Source organism: Plasmodium coatneyi, chromosome 11 (assembly GCF_001680005.1).
Source record: "Plasmodium coatneyi strain Hackeri chromosome 11, complete sequence".
Taxonomy (NCBI): Eukaryota; Apicomplexa; class Aconoidasida; order Haemosporida; family Plasmodiidae; genus Plasmodium; species Plasmodium coatneyi.
In genome coordinates, this window is record NC_033566.1 from 1908646 (window position 1) to 1929945 (window position 21300).

Below are 21300 nucleotides of genomic sequence, written 5' to 3' on the forward strand. Positions count from 1 at the left end.
AAAGAAAGGAGAAGTGTAAAGGACGAAGTTGTAGGGTAGAAATATGCATTATATATAGCATATATGTAAACATATATATGGACATATAAATGTACATATATATATACATACATATACTTACATATTTATACATATATACATATGTGTATACATACATATATAGACATATATATACCCGTATATATATACATATGTATATGTGTATATATGCACTATATATATAAATATCTATTATAATTTTTACTCACTTTATATAGGAAAAATGCAGCCGCTGGTAATCCTATTAATCCAACAGCAGAGGAGACAGCAGCAGGGGCGACGCCACTTCCACCACCATCACCCTGTGGTAACTGATGCGTTGACATTCGTTGCGTTAATTCAGGAAGTTGTGAAAGTTCCTGTGCGAAGCAATTAACCAGATTTGTTCCGTCCTCGTTCTCCTCGTCTGACTCAAGACCAATTTTGTCTATTCCTTCACATGTAAGTTGTGATGGTTTTGGGATTTTATTATCCTTGATCTCCTTTACAATTTGATCATAATATGCATAACCGCTATCTGGATTACTTGCTTTCACCGGTCCATACTTACCAGCAGCTTTGTCTAGGTATGTTTTATATGCTCCAGTACAATGAGTCGTGCAGGACTCTTCAGAACCTTTCAGTTCCCTTATTATTGTTCTATAGTCATGATAGTAATCAAATACGGTTTTTCTTTGGTCGAAGAGATCTTTGCTAACATTATTGTGCATAGTGTTTTATTCACAGTGCTTGCCGCCGAAGCTTTTTAATTTTTGGCAGATTTCCTCCATAATACTCCTAAATTGACCAGATATATGCAAATTCTTACTTAATATATCTCTTATCCAAAAATAAAAGAAGTCGCACACCCTCTCTGTGCATGCCACAATTTTTGTTTTCACTTTAGATAAAAGACACCATGTGTTCGCGATTTTTTCGGCATATGTACTAGCATCCGAAAGGACCTTTAATTTACCACCTAAAATACTCCCTATTCCTGTTGCCCAAGAACTGTCACACTCATACTGATTTTTGCCATTATTCTTGAAATGGTTGTATATTCTTCTGGAAGGTAATTTATTCACATTAAAGGGATCCTATGAACATAATTAGCAGAATATGTATAAATGTGTACTCCTATTCCTGAACTTATTGTATTATGCTTAGGGTATTACATACTAAATATGCAGTTGTTCATATTGTGAACGAAGGAAAAAAGGAGGGAGGAGAAGAATGAATCCTTACCGCTGTTTTTACCATTTTTGTCCTTTTGGCTGTGTATATTTCTATTTGTTTAATGAATTTATGTTAAGAAATTATTCATATATATTTAGAGTAGAATGAATGTGAGAATTTCGTCCCTTTAACAAGGATTATAACACACAAAAAAAAAAGGGAGGAAAGTACATATGCTTGCCCAAAAATATTTTTTACCTTTTTCTTCCTTTACCAATAACGTGCACACATTTGTTCAAATTTCTTCTGATGGGGCGTTGTTAGAATGTATTTCACATATATATATACATATGTACATCGAAATCCTCACATGCACATAATTGAATTAAAAATAGGAACAAATATGCTAGAAGAAGGTAACAACATAAGCAGGAGAGAGAAACAGAAATAAAAAATTTTTTTAACACACAGTTCTCCCCCTTTTACATTCATTTATTTTATTCGAATGTACATGTTAACACAGAACACTATATATATATTTTTTGGATGTATGCTCTCCTATCTTATGTATACGCGAATATATAGTGCTTACGCATATGTAGTGCTTATGTATATATAGTGGGATGCAGTTCTTTCCACTTTTTAAGGGGAAAATTTCATATTTATATTAATCATCCATGCTTTTTTTTTCTGCGAAGGATAAAATTATTAAAAACTGCTACTATGTACATGCGAAGTATGCAATTTATATGTATGTGGAGCATTTATGCCTTCCTTCAACATATATACATTAATCAATATTTTTATGGGGAATTGTGAAAATACATAGGAGAACTGTAAAAAAGATATAATGCAGAAAATTACATTAATTATATGTTAATAGGAAAAATATATGCATACTATCCATAGTGCTGTTCTTTGGTGATACACGCACCGCTTTTTCTTTTTCTCATTTCTATGATTGGTTAACAGCAGTAATTTTTCCCTTCCCCTTACTCCAACCTTTTGACAAATATGTTATAAATAATTTATGCATATTCATAAATGTGCACATATTATATTATGTATACCATTTTGAGATACCCACTTATGGAGTTATTCACCTCTCTATAGGGATGATGATCATCATCATCTGGAAGATGATGAAGCAGTTGTGGTGGTTGTGGTGTATGGAATAGAATATTCGGACGAATATTCCGTTGTTGAAATATCGTCGTCGTCGTCTTCTGATAAGTTGTTCAAATCATGTCTGAAAATTGATCTTTTTCTTCTGCTTCTTCCATTTCCAGAGTGGTTATTCCCCTTAAGGAAGAAGAGGTGTGATTTATACTTGTAAAAAAAGTATGCCAATGCTGGTAATGCTACGGTGGCCAATGCACCTGATACAGCAGCAGGAACGATTCTGCTTGCAGCATCAGATTCTTCACCATCCTCCTTTCTATGACTACCACCACCGTCACTCCCTCCTTTTCCTTCTCCACCAGAGACACCATCCACTAAATCGGCATCACTAAAAGAACCACTACTACCAGCTTGATTTGGATTGGGATTTGGTTTGAGTTTGGGTGGTGGTGGTGGATCGTCATTTCCACCTAAAAAGAAAAAAATAGGAAAAATAATTTCAATATAATATTTTCTTTTTCTTTTTTTTTTTTTTTATACACCCTTCGGGTGTACTCCCCCCAAACGGGGAACATACACTCCCCATTCTTTCACTTCCTTCACCTTCTCCCTTCCACCACCCAACACCACCTTCCCTCCACCTAACAAAATTCCTTCCAGCAACCACCCCTAACAAAACTCCTTCCACCAACCACCTAACAACCTTCCTTCCACCACCCTAACAACCCATCCTTCTACCCAGCCACCTAACAGCCTTCCTACCACCACACCATCATAAAGCAATGTAGCACCATAAATAAATGTACCACTTACCATCGACGACGGCGTCGCCAAGGTCGAAGTCATCTCCAGCAGATGGTTTCTTGGGAGTGCAGGTTAATTTTGATAGTTTGTCCTGATTTGTGCAGTAATCCTCTCCTTTCTCTTTAAACCACTTACAATATGGATCACTCGTAGCATTATTCTCACTCTGGCAGTGTTGTGTGATAGGAGAACATGCTCCTTTTAGCTTTTCTAAATGTTCGTGATATGCCTGAGTACAAGATTTCTGCGCTAAACTTGAATATGACTCAATAAGTAGGTAGTCCCTATAATAATCATACATTGGTTTTCTTTCGTCGAAGGTGTTTTTATCAATATTATGGTATAGGTTAGTGCATATATTCACAATACTTGAATTTTTCAGTACACGGTAAATGTCACTCATGATGGTTGAAAAGGAACCGGGGACTCTTGCGTTCGTCGATACTGTACCCCCTATCCAATAATATAGGTCATAACAGATTTCGTCATCGGACTTCGTGGCCTTCGCTGATTCCTGTACATGACATGAAGCCCTTGCAATATTTTCTGCATAGTCTCCTCTCCTAAGGTAAACTTTTATTTGATCCTTAGCTTCTTCTACTTTATTTTCCATATTACAATTGTCGGAGATTTTTTTGTTCAATAACTCCCCGTATAAATATTTCCTTGAAGGGAATAATTCCAAATGCTTCTCCTATAAAGGGTAATTAAGGCAACATACATATGTGTATTACTACACATTCCATATTATTCCTTATTATATTATACGTAGGGTATTATATGTACAGACGGCTTAAATCTATTTTGAGTAAGGAAATAAATGTAATTACCGTTACCCCTCCTGTCATCGTGTATACACATTCCTTCTATGTATATGTAATGTAAATTTTATGTTAGAACTTCTTTACACATGTGCTCACACATTTATCGAAATAAAGGAAAATGTGAAAATACTGTTTGCTCCATTATTATAAATATTAAACATACACCAAACTCCTATTCTTTTCCCTTATATATATATACTGCACAGTTCCTTGAACAATGATAACATATTATGCTCATATATATTCAATCACCACATATTTGTATAATTAAGGGTAAAAATGTAGGAATAAATAAGCAGGAAATAACATGAAATAAAGTAGAGGAAAAGAAAAATGGAACTCACAATTTTCTGTATATTCCTTGTTTATGCATGCTCCATATGGTTCGATTATGCGTGATTATTGAGAACATTATGTTACTACTTACACGCCTTAGCTTCTACATATACATATAATAATGTGAATGCACCCTTCCCCTCTTTGGATAAAAAGAATTTTCATATATATATATATATATATATGTGTATGTAGGTACATTGCTTATTTTATGTTTTATTGTTGTTTTGTTTAGAGGAAGGGGAGATTGCCCATTAAAAAATTGATCACACATATATAGTATAGTTCATGCATATGCATAGTACACTCTTCCCCCCTTTTTTAAATGTGTATATCAATTTATACTCATTGAAGTGGCGTTATTTCATGAGCAAGATACAGACAAAAATTTTCAACAGAGAGAATTGTATTATGCTTAGAACAAAAGTACAATATGCATTCTTGTAAGAACACTCCGTAGTATAGTTACTCCCTTATTCGTATAATCATTCAATAATAATAATTTTCTTTTCATTCTATTCCTTTTTTTTTTTTTTATTCTTTTCCTTTCTGATTAGTACACTTTAAATAACTCCCTTACATAAAATATAAAGTGTATTACCTAAGCTGTTCCTTCTCTCTCTTCTTTTTAATGTAGATTATGTTTTACATATATATTCATGTTACGTTATTGTTCTTTCTTTTTTCTCTATTTTTTTAATTGTTTTTTTTTTTTTTTTATTCTTTTTTCATTTCATTATGGGCCAAAAAAAACTTTTCCTTCCATGTTCTATATATATTGTTACTTACTATATTATTATAGCCTTTCTTTCTGTTTATAGAACTTTTTTACGATTTCCCCCCTTTAACATATAAATTCTGCCGGCTCCTTCCTGTGCGTGCTTAAATATTAATTTTGTTCCAATAAAATGATTCATATGCACAGTTTATATATATATGCAGAAATAGGATTATAATATTACAACATATTTTAGTTTGCTTCCCTCCTTCATATTTGTTTTGAATATTTAACAGACGTAGTAATCATTCCTTAAAGGAAGGAAGAAGTGTAGATTCATTGTTGTTCCGCATTGCTCCCCTCTTATATTCATATCGTTTCTTCTTTTCTACAGAGGACATAATATATATTGTGCATTCCGCCCTTAATAGAACTATACAGGTGCGGCCAATAGTTACCCTTCTAAAATCAAATATATAGAAAAGAATAAAGAAATATTTAAGTGTACGAAAAAAAAGTTGAGTTCTATTCTTCGTATAATATAGGGGAACCTTACAACTTTTAAGAATGTCCCCAATATGTTACTCTTTCCTTTCACCTTCTAACCTCCACTTCATTATTTTACTATTCCCTTAATATATTATACACATAAAATTGTTACTAATATGTGCATATACACAAACAAACACACACAACAAACAACAACAACAAACACAACAAACACTCCACTAAGTAAACTACAATTAGTGAACTACACTAAGTGTAAACTGCACTAAGAGTAAACTGCACTAAGTGTAAACTGCACTAAGTGTAAACTGCACTAAGTGTAAACTGCACAGTTTGACTCCCCTAAGTGTGACAACAAACAAACAAATTAACAACCCCTCACTAAGTGTGACACAAACACTCCACACTAAGTGTAACCACTGCACATTTTGACTCCACTAAGTGTGTGACAAACAAACTAACATTCCCTACCATCCTCCACTAAGTGTAACAACAAACACTCCCTCACTAAGTGGGACAAACTCTTCACTAAATATAACCTTCCGCTAAGTGTGACAAACAAAAAAACAAACACATACTCCCTCCCTTATTAAGTGACAAACACAACTGTACCATTATTAAGTGTACGTTAAAAGGATTCTCCCAGTGTTTGACGTGATTTGACGAGGCAGGCCGCTCCAAATGGAACCCCCCTCATATAGGCATTATAAGCAAATATTATCTGTTTTACTTGCGTCCCCCCGAAGAAGCATCCTTTCTGGGGAGTATCCCCTACATACCCCACAATTCTCCCTCTGCTTGTGTTAATTAACTGTGGAGAAAGGGGTGGAAAAACTACTAAGCACTGATTTTCATATATGCCCTGCCTTATTCGGGTAGTGCATGTTCAGTTAGCAGAGGACATTTTCCAATGGTAAATGGAACATTGAACATTGTTACTTCTAACGGTCCGCGATAACGTTTTCCCTTTGGGGGGACACTTTCTACATAGAACAGTTTTTTCTTTTTCTCATAAAGATTAAATTCCCCTAAGGGGGAAGGAATAATATATATGTGGAGGGAGAGTGTTTATTATATTATGGGGGACGGGGTATGCGTGTGATCTATAATGCACATAATTAAGCAGATATAAAATACCATTACCCTGCAAGTTCCATACTTCCCTTTTCTCATTTGGTAGTACAGAACAAAATATAGAACAAATATGAAACAAAATGTTAAACACTCCGATTGGTATGATGACAATTGTGCGTATAAAATTTTAGCCTTATAAGGTTATTTTAGCAATTCTATTACAAGCGAATTCGGCTATTCACAAATCTTCCCTTTCAGAAAATTTTCCATAGGAATAATTCTCCTTCTTGGCCCTATTTATTAATGATTCATACGTGTTATAATTATTATTTGACCATTCTCCTTATATTTTGCATAAAAGGAAAAATAATTGAATAGGAGATAAGAAAAGGAAAAGGAAAAAAAGGAGAATTAGCGCTAAACATAATTTATGTAGAAAGAATAAGGTATATGCAACATATGTGAATAAATATTAAAAAACAGCAAGAGGGGAACGTTTTGTTGTTCCCCTTTTTTTAAAAAATTTACATTTATTGGAAAAAATGTACATTTTAGGGATATATATACACGGTAGGGAGAGAGAGAAAAAAAAAACGTATATCCTCAACAGCGGTGTTATACATATACATACATAAATTCCAATTGAGCAAATTCACATATTGAGCAAAAAAAAAAAATTGTTCCCTTATTGCAGATGAAATATTTCCCATATTGCGAGTGAATTTTTTCCGATTGCACGTGAACTTTTCACATTGCGGATGAAATTTTTCATATTGCAGGTGAAATTTCCATTACGGCGACACTTTTGTTCCCTCCTGGTCGGTGCATGAGCATTCTTCTCTCTCCTGTTGTTCGCAATTTATTAACAAGGTGTTGTTCGTAATTTTAATGGAAAAATTGTAGATTTAACAATTCTAGCGTGCGTAACATTTTTTTCCTGGCAATAAAATGTTCTTAGTGATTTTTTTCTTTTTTTCGGTAAATTTTTTTGGGTTAATATTTTCCTGTGAAAAGTTTTTTTACATTACTTCGAAGCAACTTCCATGTTGAAGGGGCACCTTCCACATGAGGACATTGCGTTAAAGCTATGTGTAAAAGTTGCATAAAAAAACAGAATAAAAAAAAAAGAAGCGAGGAAAAAGAATGAAATAATGTAACGAAAAAAAATATGAAGAAATATGCATAATGATGTTCTTTTAAAAAATGAATAAAGATAAAGGAAGGAAAGAAGGAAGGAAAGAAGGAAAGAAGGAAGGAAAGAAGGAAGGAAAGAAGGAAAGAAGGAAGGAAAGAAGGAAAGAAGGAAAGAAGGAAAAAGGACCTCTCTATATGTGCTTGGAAGGAAAATCAGTCAATCATTAAAGGGTGTGCATGTGTGTTAATATGCATGCAGATGTAGATGGAAAAGAATGTGTAGCATGTAATATCTGGTGAAATAGTACTTTCTACTAGTGCAAAAAAAATATATGAAATGAAAGCAAAATGGAATCAATCAGGGACTTCCATAATTTGAAAAATGAATGGATTCAGGCAGGGGGAGTAGGAAATGAGAAGACGGAGGTAAAATGCTATATTAAGGAATATATGTAAAATTATAGTCTAAGCATAAATGTAAAAATAAATCTGCTATACAGTGGTGAAATGTATGTTCTGTGCGAACCTTGCATATAAATGTATTCCTTTCATTTGCAGGGGAAACTGTTGAAAATGATAGAAGGATGGATCAGTGTAATGAATGGCGAAATCGAAGACGGTGATAGGGAAATTGGGAAACAGGGGTGTCAGGATATTAAAATAAATGGGGTTGACGCAACCGACGAGGAAAAAGCATGGTGCACACTCATTGTGGCAGAATTATGGAAAATAAAAAAAAAGATGAATAATGACCGAAGTAGTAATCCTGTGAATGCGGAAATAGCGGAATACGTTGAGTGCGCTATAAGAAAAGTATGGTTCTATCTATATAAGAAAATGTACTGCAAGGCTTAGGAAGTTATGAAAGAGGCTTTCGGTGTATGGGACCTATTTTGCCAAGGAGTATCCCAGGATGGGGAGAAATGTAATAAATGTGAATATGGAAAAATTAAGCTTGTGCACGTGGGAGGTGGATGTATTTATGCTCTAATAGCAAATAAGATGAATGAAGGTGGCGGGATATTAGGGAAAATGTATAACAAAAGACCAAGAGGTCCATGTCCAAAGGAGAAAATTCCTAGAGAACCACAACAAACAGCACATAAAACAATGAGCGCAGGGCAGTTTCATTTCATCGCCAATTTAATAACAAAATGGGTAATGGAAAGGGGTCCGTCGGGATTGAACAGCTTTGAGGTAATAATATATTATATACAATAAAAGAGTAGTAGGATGTTAATATAAAAATAATGTTTTGAGGAGGAGTTTATAGTATACTTTAGGCCTGACAAATGTATACATGTATATCCATGGCAATTTACCATTGTAGGATCAAATATGGGATGATTTGGATAAATTATTTAAGGACATGATGAGAAATATAGAGGAGGATACGGAAGAAGAAAAATTATTCTGTGCTATTACGGACGAGGACGATAAGGAATTATTGAAAGGGGACGATAAAAGTAAAGAACTGTGCAAAATATTGGTCAGAATGTTTAACTGGATAAATGGGTTAGAGGAAGAATGGACTAACGAGAAAGGGTGGCATTGGAAAAAGAAAGAAATAAAAAATAATGAAGAGGAGGGTCTGCAGGCTTATCTTAGATGTCTGGTAGGAAGAGTGACTATGATGAGAATGTTAGGAACACACTGTAAGTTAGACAAAGTAGCAGGACTCGTTAAGGAAGCTGCACAAGCTATGAGGGAAATGCACGGAGTTGAGGATAGGAGTGAAATATGTCAGGAAGTAGATAATGAAAGTGTAAGATTAGGAGGAAGGTTAATATGGGGGCAGGTTGGTCAGTGGGTAGACAAATATAGTGCACAGAAGAACGGTGGTTTTCGAGCTGTAAATGAAAGAGACAGTGCTCTGCACAGAGTGAAGGGTGCAGGAACAAATTGTTCTAAGGGGGAAAAGAAGAAGGGAAAGGGTAGTTCAAATACTTTAGAATTATTAGGAGTGAAGGGTAGGGGAAAGGAACCAGACATAAGAGAAGATACTGAAAGTTGGGGAAAGGAAGCTATGGAGGAAGTATTAAAGAAAGCGAAGGATGCAGGGGGAGTTGATACACTTAAGAGTATGATGGGAAGTCTGAATGAAGAGTTAGGACAGAAATATAAGAAGTCCCAAGAGAAAGCTGAGAGTAAAGGGCAAACTGACAGTGGACAGTCCCGTGGCAGAGCCGAAGATACTGCGAAGGAAGAACTTCCACCCTTAGGTCCACCCCCCGTCTCCGTCTCCGTCTCCGTCTCCGACAGGATCAGAGAGAATGGAGGAGGGGTAGTGGGGGGAGCATCATCTTCAGGTGGCTCATCTTCTAGTGGTGGGAGCAGAGCACCGGAAGGAACAGCACCTGGTAGACAGGATATTGTTGCTGAGGAAAAGAAGAAACCATCAACACCTATACCAGAGAAACCAGGATCTGCAGGGCAGGCAGAAGTGAAGACAGAGAAATCTACAGAAAAGGATCCAGAGAAAAATACAGATGCAATTCCTACTCGGGCAGAAGCAGGTAAGTCTAAGGATATAAAATGCGAGGAGGATGGAGCGAATGGTAGTATAAATATTGATGCTGCTGAGGCATGTCTCCCACCTCTTGATGGTCTTGACGATGATCTGCCACCAACAGATCTATCCACTCCTCTTCCTGATGAAGACCAGGAAGCTACTGCAGCCACTGGCCCCTTTTCTGCTCCAGGCAGTGGTCGGGCCATTATTGATGTTGCAAATATTGTCCAAAGTGCTGTTCCTGAACTTACTGTTCCTACAGGTACTACGGTCAATGGAGCTACACAAACTCCAGATGTCTCTCTTCCTGCAGGTCAACCCGATGGTTCCAATGATCTACCACCACAATCAGCTGTAGTGACACCATCAGTACATGGTCCAACGGGGACTGGAGGACACAGTTCAAAAGATCCTATACTAAAGCCGATGGAAGCCAAGGGTCACCCTCTTCCTGTCCCACTTACTCACAAAATGGAAAGCCCCGTCCTTCCTTACCTTCCTACAATTCCTACCACCATTGGAATCATCACCATGACTTACCTACTATGGAAGGTAAGAAAAGAAAGAAAAGACAGAAAAGAAAAAACAAAAAAAAGAAAAGAAAGTAAAGAAAGAAGGAAAAAAGAAAAGAAGGAAGGAAAAAAAGGACAAAGAAAAAAAAGAAAAAAAAGAAAAAAAGGAGGTCTTAGGAAGGGGTGATCAACCCTTCCGACCTCCTTACCCCATACCTTCCTACCATTCCTGTGTTCCTTGGTATTTCTACTATGACCTACTTACTTTGAAAGTTAAGAAAATAAGAAGGAAGAGATGAAATAAGAAAAGAAAAAAAAAAAAAGGGAATAAAAAAAAAGAAAGAAAGGAAAGTAAAGAAAGAAAAGGGAAAAAAAATGAAAAGGAAAAAAAATAAAAAGGAAAAAAAATAAAATGGAAAAAAAATAAAAAGGAAAAAAAGAAAAGGAAAAAAAAAAAAAGTTAATATTAGAAGAAAAAAAATGAAGTTAAAAAAAAGAGAAAAAAAAAGTTTTAGGGTTCTGCGTCCCGGGTTCCGCGTTTCCGGGTGTAAAGGCAACAATATGACCTGCTCTTTAGCATCTTAGGGGTGTAATATGGTATTAGGGTGTTAGGAAAAAGAAAAAAAGAGAAAAAAAAAAAAAAATTAAGGCGAATTAATCAGTGCGGGGTGTGTGGAATTTATCATTTAGGGTGTATGTATGATTTCGCACTTAGGGGTGTAGGATTTCACGCCTAAGGGTGTGGGATTTCTCACTTAGGGATGTGGGATTTTACACTTAGGAGTGTAGGATTTCACATTTTAGGGGTGAGTGTATAGGATTTCGCATTTTAGGGGTGTGTATGTGTAGGATTTCGCACACTTAGGGTTTGAAGTATTAATTATTGCTTTAAAAAGAAAACATTCACCCCTATTAAAAATTGTTTTCTCCCTTTTTCTTTTTAGTATTTTTTCCTTGGTAAAAGAAGAAAACGTCACAGAAGAGCTCATCAAGTATCCGGTCCTCCTTCTTTAGGAGAACTCCTTGCTCATGTGGACGATCAGGCAGATGGTCCACATGAATATACCTTAGTAAAGGAACGCAGGCAACCAAGATCTGCTCCAACAAAAACGAAGCAGCCGAAAGAACTGGTTCCTGGTCGTAGTGGTGTACGTCGTCGCATGATTATTGATATTCATTTAGAAGTCTTAGACGAATGTCAAAAAGGGGACACCGAACTGATTCAGGAGGATTATTTCAAAATTTTGGTTCAAGAATTTATGGGAAGTGAATTCATAAAAGGAGAATATGTTCCTGAGGAAGATGTTCCTAAGGAACAGGTTCCAAGTTTAGATTCCAGGTTTAGGGAAGGGAGACCTTGTTCCAAAGGAAGAGGTTCCATGTTCAGATTCAGGGTTTAGGGAAGAAGACTTTGTTCCCATGGAAGAAGTTCTTAAGGAAGGTGTTCCTGTGGAAGATGTTCTTATGGAACAGGTTCCAAGTTCAGATTCCGGGTTCAGGTTTTAAGGTTTAGGGAGGAAATCTTTGTTCTTAAGGAAGAAGTTTCTAAGGAAGAAGTTCAAAGTTCAGATTCCGGGTTTAGGGTGTAGTAAATATTTTTCTGTTTTTTTTTTTTTTTGTATGGAAGTGTTCACTCTCATGTGTATCTGATATAAGCCGGGAAGAAAAAATTTTCTCCTTCACTTTATTTTGATTGTTTTGGTAAAATTTTTTTTTATTGAAGGATCCAAAATATGTTCATTAAATTTTTTTTGTTACAACTTTCTACCTTTATAAATTTTTTTCTTTAAATATTTTCTTGAGAAGGGTAAATATTTTTTTCTCTTTTTTCCTTTGTGCTCTGTTCGGGAGTATTTCTTCCTTTAAGTACAGAGTTATTCCTATAAACAAATGGAAGGAAAAAAAAAGGTGGACGAAAAAAAAAAATTAATCAAACGAAAAAAAAAAATAAAAAAAGGAATGAAAAGAAAGGAAAAAAAGAAAGGTCATTTAGCCTGCATCCTGTATAAACTAGGGACGTTGTTACTTACGTTGCCCCTCGGAAGAGGGGAAGGAAGGAACATTACACATTGCAAATGGGTGTTACATTTCACACACAAAATGTGTATTGTGTGTTACATTCCACACAATGTACGTTGTTTACACATCCCAATCAATGTGTGTGTTGTTCTTACATTCCACACAATGTACGTTGTTTACACATTACAATCAATGTGTGTTGTGTTGTTACATTCCAAATGTATTACAATGTGACGTGTTGTGTTACATTCCACAATGTGATGTGTGTTGTTACATATACGATGTTACATTACATGTTTTGATAACTAATATTCGTCCTTCTTTGCCTTTGTCGTTGATGTCCTTTTCTATTGTTTGTTCTTCTTCTATTGGATGGTGATGTTGCAGTAGTATATACTGTAGAAGCTCCAGTTACATTTTCTACTGAACCAATTGTGGTAGAATATTCCGTCCGATCGAACATTGATTCTGCTGTTGTGGAGTTTATTATCGAAGTTTCCGTAAATTCATCAGAGTTACGCTCAATGGACATTCTACCTCTATTTTTAAGAGATTTTCGTTTTCTCGGCCATAATAAGGAAATATACTGAATAAAGAAAAAAAGAAATAAGGAAAGGAAAGGAAAGGAAAGGAAAGGAAAGGAAAGGAAAGGAAAGGAAAGGAAAGGAAAGGAAAGGAAAGGAAAGGAAAGGAAAGGAAAGGAAAGGAAAGGAAAGGAAAGGAAAGGAAAGGAAAGGAAAGGAAAGGAAAGGAAAGGAAAGGAAAGGAAAGGAAAGGAAAGGAAAGGAAAGGAAAGGAAAGGAAAGGAAAGGAAAGGAAAGGAAAGGAAAGGAAAGGAAAGGAAAGGAAAGGAAAGGAAAGGAAAGGAAAGGAAAGGAAAGGAAAGGAAAGGAAAGGAAAGGAAAGGAAAGGAAAGGAAAGGAAAGGAAAGGAAAGGAAAGGAAAGGAAAGGAAAGGAAACGATATCTAAGGAGGAACGGAATGGGGATCTAAGGAAGGAGGGAAGAAGGAAAGAAGGAATAAGAAAGAATAATGAATGAAGGAAAGAAGGAAAGAAGGAATAAGAAAGAATAATGAATGAAGGAAAGAAGGAAAGAAGGAATAAAGGAAGGTGTCTAAGGAAAGAAGGAATAAGAAGGAAAAAGAAAAAGAAGTTCTAAGTGAGAAAGAAAAGAAAAAAAAAAAAAAAAATAGGTTAAAGAAGAGAGAAAAATTTAAAAAAAGAAAAAAAAAAGAGATGCGTAATTCCTCTCTTCTTCCTTCTTCCTTTTTTCATTAGAAGAAGGCAGTGTACAGGGAAGGGTATCAGGGAGAATGATTACATGCAGAAAATTTTCGCTTTAGCCTTTTTTAAGAAGAAAAGAAAAAGAAAAAGAAAAAAATTTAGGGAAAAAGAAAAAGAAGGTTTAAAAAAAAAGAACATAAGGTAGGTAATTCCTACCTCCTTTTTCTTCAGAAAAGTGCAATGTATGTAAAGAAGGAAGGTTTAAGGAAGAAAGAAAAGAAGAAGGAAGGTGTAAAGAAGGAAGGTTGTTATGGTGTAAAGAACGAAGGTTTAAGGAGAAAAAGAAAAGAAAAAAGAAGGTGAATAATTTTTTCTTTCTTTTAGAAGAGTAGTAGAAGTGCATAGATAGAATGTATAAGAGAGGTTGGGTAATATTTTCCTCCCTTTTTTTTAAAAAAAGAGGTAATGAATGTATGGGAATATTATTTTCTTCCCTCCTTTTCGTCAGAAAGAATGCATATTATGATAGAGGGAAGGAAGATTATTCTTTTTGTAAGGAAAAAGGAAAAATAAAGAAAAAAAAGAAATAAAAGGAGGGAAGGTGGATAATTCCTCTCCTCTCTTTTTTTTAAAAGAGAACGAGGAAATAAAAAAAAAAAGTGCGAAAAGTAGAAAGGTAGGTAATTCCTCCCTTTCTTCCTCTCCCTTCTTCTTCTTCTTTTTATTTTTTTTCAGAAGGAAAGTGGTATACAGGAAAATCGGAAAAGAAGTTGCATGCAGGAATTTTACTGTTTCCGCTTTTTTCAAAGAAAAGAGAAAAAGGAAGAAGAAAAAAGAAAAGAAGTTCTAAATGAGAAAGAAAAGAAAAAAAAAAAAAAAAAAAAGGAAAGAAGGTGAGTAATTACTTCCTTCTCCCTTCTTTTTTCTTTAGAGGCCGAATGCTTTGTATAGTGAAGGGAAGAAATAATCAATCGGACGGAAAAAGAGAGAAAAAAAGGAAGAATAATTTAAAAAGTAGAATTATGGAAAAAAAGGGAAAAAAGATTGTAAAGGAGTTTGGAAGAGTGTAAGGAAGTAGAAATAAAATTAAAGAAAATGATAGAAGTATAAGAAGCATAGTGAAGGAATTTATGGATAAGACTCCATAATGGAAATGGTCATTTGAATTTTCTTTAAAGGAAAGATCAATTAATAATATCAGAGGCACCATGACGGATATTGTGAGGAAATTAGTAGGAAGGTGGCATAAGGATCGGACGAGGCACCAGCATATGGTGGATGCCGTTAATGTAAGCAAATAAGGCTAAAGGAAGGAAGAGTAAATGAATAGGAGTATATATGTGTCAGAATAAACTATGGTAGAGTGTGCAGGGGACACATTTGTATGCACGATTAATTATTGCTTAAATTGCAGGCTAAAATATGGGATGACATGAAGACAATATTTACTAATCTTATGAATACTCTTTGGGGTGAGCAACCCGGAATAAGAGATCTATGCAAGGACGGAATGGATGCCGAGGAGAATGATATTGCTCAATGGGGCGATGCAGAAAAGGAGTTATGCAAAGCTATGATGAAAGTTGTACTATACACTAATGGATTAACGCAAGATTTAGCAGTAAGGAGGAAAGTCGATGGTGAGGATATAGTAGACACTTACTTTAGGTGTTTAGTGGGGAATGCAGTTTTAGTAGAATTGTATGGAAGTAATTGTCGATTTGATAAGGTACTCCCATATGTGTCAGGAATAGTAGGGGCAACGGTGCAGCAGTTGCATGGGAAGGAAATGACGGATGAAAAGTGTAGTGCATTTAATCGTCAAGATGCACAAATAGGGGGAAAACTTATTAGTAAGACTATAAGCGACTGGATAAACGACGGAAAGTGGAAAGACCAAGCGAAAATACGGAATTATAACGCAATAGAAACACAGGGGAAAAATTGTACCCAAGATGCGACAAGTGGAAAAGGCAGGAAGGGAACAGGAGAGGAGGATAACAATAAGGAACGGAAGGACATAGAAGAAAAAGTAAGCGAAATAAAGGAAATAATAGATAAAGGCGAAACAGTATCCCAGACAGGTGCAAACCAAGTAATGGAAAAAATGAATCCGAATGATAGTGAGGATGACATGAAGAGGAAACTGAAAAAAGGAATTGAAAATAAAGTACAGGAAGAGAAGGAAGCAGCTGTAGCGAAGGCAGCACTATCGAGTAATCCAAAGCAGGTAGGTAAGTAATATTATTAAAAGTATTATATAAGAAAAGAACGAAAGGAAAGGAAAAAAAAAAGGACGAAAGAGAAAGAAAAAAAAGGAAGAAAGAAAAGAAGGGAAAGAAGGGAAAGAAAAGAAAGAAAGAAAAGGAAAAGAAGGAAGAGAAGGAAGGAAAGAAAAGAAAGAAAAGAAAGGAAAGAGAAAGAAGGAGAAAGAAAGGAGAACGGAAAAGGAAGGAAAGAAAAAAAAAGGGGGAATGTAGAAGAAAAGGATGAATCTATCCTACTATTCATGTCTTCACTCACTGTTTTTTCCATTCTTTCTTTTCTTATAGGTGAAGACTGCAGCAAGGATAAAGTTGACTTATGTAAACGTATAAATTGCCTAGCAAATATATGGAGCCAAAATAAGGGACATGGGGAGATTGCAAGCTGGGTAAGGGAACAATATTTTACTACCTTTTAGTCTATTGTTGTATAATAAATAGTACTCTCTATGAACGTTAATTTAAAATGTGGTGCTGTCTGTAGAATTTATGTACATATATGGAGGGAATATGTATATATATGTTCCTTCCTCTTTTTCCACATGAGTAGGACTCCATGGAAAGTGACATTAAGAGTGTGGCCACATGTATGTTTGCTTCTATATCTACAAATAGCACAAAAATGCAAAGTTACTGTACTGCTGGACATACAGAAACAGATAGTAGAAGAGTCACGGACCCAGAAAAGAAAGCATGTCACTATATTACTGCAGGATTAAAGCATATTTATGAAATTAAAGCAGATGAAGGGAAGAATGCACCCGAGGAGAAAAAGAAAGCAGAAGACGATCGCTTATTTAAGCAAACAATGTTATGCTTAGTTTTGAACGCCTTTGCAGATGAGTTGCGGGAGAAGGTTAAATCCCCCTGTGAGGTCAGTGACGAAACAATAAAACAAGCATTTGATAAAGGGAATGGGGAACGTGTGAAATGGTGTAAGCATAAGGTGAATGGTAAGAGTGAGTGTGTTCAATGTGATAGGTATGGGGATTATGCAAATTGTACAATAGGCGGTACTAAAGAAACAGATAAAGTAGGGCAAAAGTTGCATGAATTGTTCAAGAGTAACAGCAAAAAAGAACAATTAGATCAAGGTCTAAGTTCTACATTTAAGTCCTTATGTGATCGCACCCAATGTGTAATAACACAATGGACCAGGGACAAAAGAATAGAGAGGAACAAAACGAAGGGCGAACCGAAGCGCGAAGATATTTGGGAGGTTTTGAAAGGATTCATATTAAACATTGCTGTCTAATTTTTTAAAATTAAAATGGAACGATAAATATATATTTTTTCACGGGAAGAATAGAAATGTCTTTGCATAAGTACTATTTATATTTGCGTGTTCCCCCCTCCTTTTTCCTTCTTTTTTCCGTTGTATGTGTAGACGGACATTTGGAACGATATGGAGAAAAGGATTAACCCACTTGCCGAGGCCATGTCTAATACGGACGCAGCTGTGGACAACTATTGTACTAGCACTGACGAGAAGAACAAAGAAGCATGTAGGCAAATTGTCAGTGGACTGATGCATGTATACAAAACTCAAGGGGAACGAAGCAGTGAAAAGAGTTCAAAGGGAAATAGTAGAATATTCCATCAAACTATGAAATGCGCTTTCCTGAATGCATATGCAGATATGTTGGAGAACAAGGATCCATGTAAACCACTGAACGGCGTGAAAGAAGCATTTAATAAAAGTACAGAGCTCCATAAACAGTTGTGTCAGGATGATACTAATTGTGTAGAATGTATAAGGGAAAAAAATTTAGGTTGCACAGTAAAAGTGAGAGGAAATCTATTGAATAATGTAAAAGGGGAACTCGGGAAGAATAAACAAATACAGAATGCTCTAAGTAAAATATGTCCACCACCCAAACCCGATAACAAAGCAACCGAAGCACCAGGAGGAGGGTTAAGGAGTGATACTGAAGATGGGGAAATTGCAACACAACCAGGTAAGAGTCCAAAGAATATTGAAGATCCCATAGTTATCCCTATATTGGACGATGAAATTATAACAGGTTGCCATGGTAGTGACTGTGGCGTGTTCGATGATGATAACCTAAGTGTTGGCACTTTTTCTGATACTGGTGTCGCTGGAACTGTTACTACAACTGAAATTACTTCTACCACTTTAGGCCCTAATTTAGACAGTAATACAGGAGAAGATGGAAAGAAAAGGCAAGATATTAATGCTGCAACTACTGGAACAGGTACAAATGGTGAAACCCAAACTCCAAGCACAGGAACAGACACTCAGACTCCCTCACCACCTGACTCCGGTGCTTCCGCTGGTCCAGCACCTCCTACTCCACCAGATAATAGTAGTAATAGTACCAGTGTTCCAAGTGTTGATACTACTGCTAGTAGCAGCAGCAGTAGTAGTAGTGATAGTGCATCACAACCAACTGACCCGGCTGCTGGTGCACTGGGTGGTTTGGTACCTGTTGCTGGTGGTGTTGTACCTGGTGTTCCAGGTGTTGCACCAAGTTCGGACCCGGGTTTAGGTGTGAATGTTGGAGTTCAGGATTTAGGAAGGGGTTTCAGTTCTCAGGGTACAGGTGCTTCAGGAGGTGGAAAGGGAAGTGCAACTATTTCAAAAGCACCCAGGGCTGCGGAAATAAGGAATGTGAGGAAGGAAGGGATGGTCAACCCTTCCGACCTCCTTACCCAATACCTTCCTACCATTCCCGTCTTCATTGGTATTTCTGCTATCACCTACCTCCTTTGGAAGGTAAGAAAAAAAAACACTAATATAAGAAGAAAGAAAAAAAAAAAAGAAAAAAAAAAAAAAAAATGAAAGGAATGAATGAATGAGTAAAGGAGTGTAAGATTTCACATTTTAGGTGTGTAGCATTCCGTACTTAAGGTTCAGGGTATTGGAATGAAGGTTTCAGGGTATAAGAATAGTGATTCGCTCTTGGGGAATTGAGGTTTAGGGTATAAGAACTAAATTTTCAGGGAATGGGAATTAAAGGTTCATGGTATGGAGAATATCGATTTCGGGTGTAAGGAACAACAATATGACCAGGTACTTAGCTGTTTCAGGGTTTTTAAGAACAACAATGTGGCCTGGCATTTAGATGTTTTAGGGTGTTAGGACAATAATGTAGCCTCGTATTTAGTTGTTTAGTGAGGGGAATTCATCCTAATGTGTGCATACATGAAGAAAGAAAATGAAGAAGGAAAAAAAAAAAAAAATTAATGTTAGAAGAAAAGAAGAAAGAAAAAAAGAAAAAAAAAAAAAAAAAAAGAAAAGAAAGAAAGGAAGGAGTGAATGAATAAGTGAATGAGTAAAGGAGTGTAAGGTTTCGCATTTAGGGTGAGTGTAGGATTTCGCACTGAATAGTGTAAGATTTGGCATTTAGGGTGGTGTGGGATTTCGCACTGAATAGTGTAAGGTTTCGCATTTAGGGTGAGTGTAGGATTTCGCACTGAATAGTGTAAGATTTGGCATTTAGGGTGGTGTGGGATTTCGCACTGAATAGTGTAAGGTTTCGCATTTAGGGTGTGTTTAGGATTTCACACTTAAGGAGTGTGTGTAGGATGTCGCATTTAGCGTTATGGTTCTAGGTTATAAGAACAGCAAGTGTGACCTGGTATTTAAGCTGTTTTAGGGTATAAGAACAACAATGTAACTGGGTACTTAGCTGTTTTAGGGTTTATGAACAACAATGTTGTCTGTTTTTTTAGCTGTTTAGGGAGGGGTATATATCTAAAATATGCATACAGAAAAAACAAAAAAAAAAAAAAAAAAGAAAAGAAAAGAAAAAAGAAAAGAAAAAAGAAAAGAAAAAAGAAAAGAAAAAAGAAAAGAAAAAAGAAAAGAAAAAAGAAAAGAAAAAAGAAAAGAAAAAAGAAAAGAAAAAAGAAAAGAAAAGAGGAAAAGAAAGGAAATAAAAAAAAAATAATATAAAGGTAAATGAATGAGCAGGGGGGATGTGTAGGATTTCGCATTTTAGGGTGTATGTAGGATTTCGCATTTTAGGGTGATTGTAAGATTTCACATTTTAGGGGTGAAGAATGTCACATTTAGGGATGTGTGTAGGATTTCGCATTTTAGGGAGCGTGTAGGATTTGGCACATAGATTAAAAGTAGTACTTATTGTTCTTAAAAATAACACACTCACCCCTCTTAAAAAAACCTTTTCTCCTTCTTTTTTTTTTATAGTATTTTTTCATTGGTAAAAAAAGAAAACGTTACAAAAGAGCTCCTCAAGTATCTGGTCCTCCTTCTTTAGAAGAACAACTCCTTGATCGTGTGGACGACCAGGATGATGGTCCACATGTATATACCTTAGTAAAGGAACGCAGACAACCAAGATCTCTTCCAACGGGAAGAACGAAGAGGCCAAAAAAACGGGTTCCTGGTCTCCGTGCTGGTCGTCGTGGTGTCGGTCACCGCATGATTATTGATATTCATTTAGAAGTCTTAGACGAATGTCAAAAGGGGGACCTGCATTCAAGGAAGGAAGACTTTTTTGAAATTTTGATTCAAGCGTTTATGGGAAGCAATTTTATAAAGGAGGAAAATATTCCTAAGGAAGATGTTCCTAAGAAGGAGGATCAAAGTTCAGATTCCGGGTTTAGTGTTGATGTTCCAAAGAAGGGAAGTTCCTAAGGAAGGGGTTCAAATTTCAGATTCCGGGTTTAGGGTTGATGTTACTAAGAATCAGGTTCTAAGTTATGATTCCGGGTTTATCGGGGAAAACATTGTTCTTAAGGAAGATATTCCTAAGGAACAGGTTCCAAGTTCAGATTCCGAGTTTAGGGAGGATGACTTCGTTCCAAAGGAAGATGTTCCTAAGGAAGAGGTTCCATGTTCTGATTCCGGGTTTAGGATGGAAGACTCTTTTCCTGAGGAACAGGTTCCTTAGGAAGAAACTATTTGTAGCGAAATTGTGGATGCTAATCCTTTGGCATTGTTGTGTGTTTGAGGAGTGTGAATTGGAAGAAAGCATCCTGCATAAGGAAATTTATTTGGATTATTTATTACAAAGTGTTTGAGACAGTAGGACGGTATGTTGTTATACTTCACACGTTATATTATGC

At 35.9% G+C, this 21300-nt stretch overlaps 2 protein-coding genes across 2 annotated transcripts; both read left to right on the top strand.

The window, feature by feature from the left end:
* Positions 1–11498: 11498 nt before the first annotated feature.
* PCOAH_00035770 (SICA antigen) lies at positions 11499–17500 on the top strand (the record flags this gene model as incomplete). Its single annotated transcript, XM_020060368.1, has 5 exons — positions 11499–11543; positions 11682–12111; positions 12175–12236; positions 15396–16175; positions 16796–17500. 5 exons carry the CDS (start codon positions 11499–11501, stop codon positions 17498–17500), a joined length of 2022 nt encoding a protein of 673 aa, XP_019915864.1.
* A 56-nt stretch (positions 17501–17556) lies between these two features.
* On the top strand, positions 17557–20869 carry PCOAH_00035780 (SICA antigen; the record flags this gene model as incomplete). Its single annotated transcript, XM_020060369.1, has 3 exons — positions 17557–17589; positions 17633–18055; positions 20420–20869. The coding sequence occupies 3 exons, from the start codon at positions 17557–17559 to the stop codon at positions 20867–20869; spliced, it is 906 nt and encodes a 301-aa protein (XP_019916029.1).
* Positions 20870–21300: the final 431 nt, after the last annotated feature.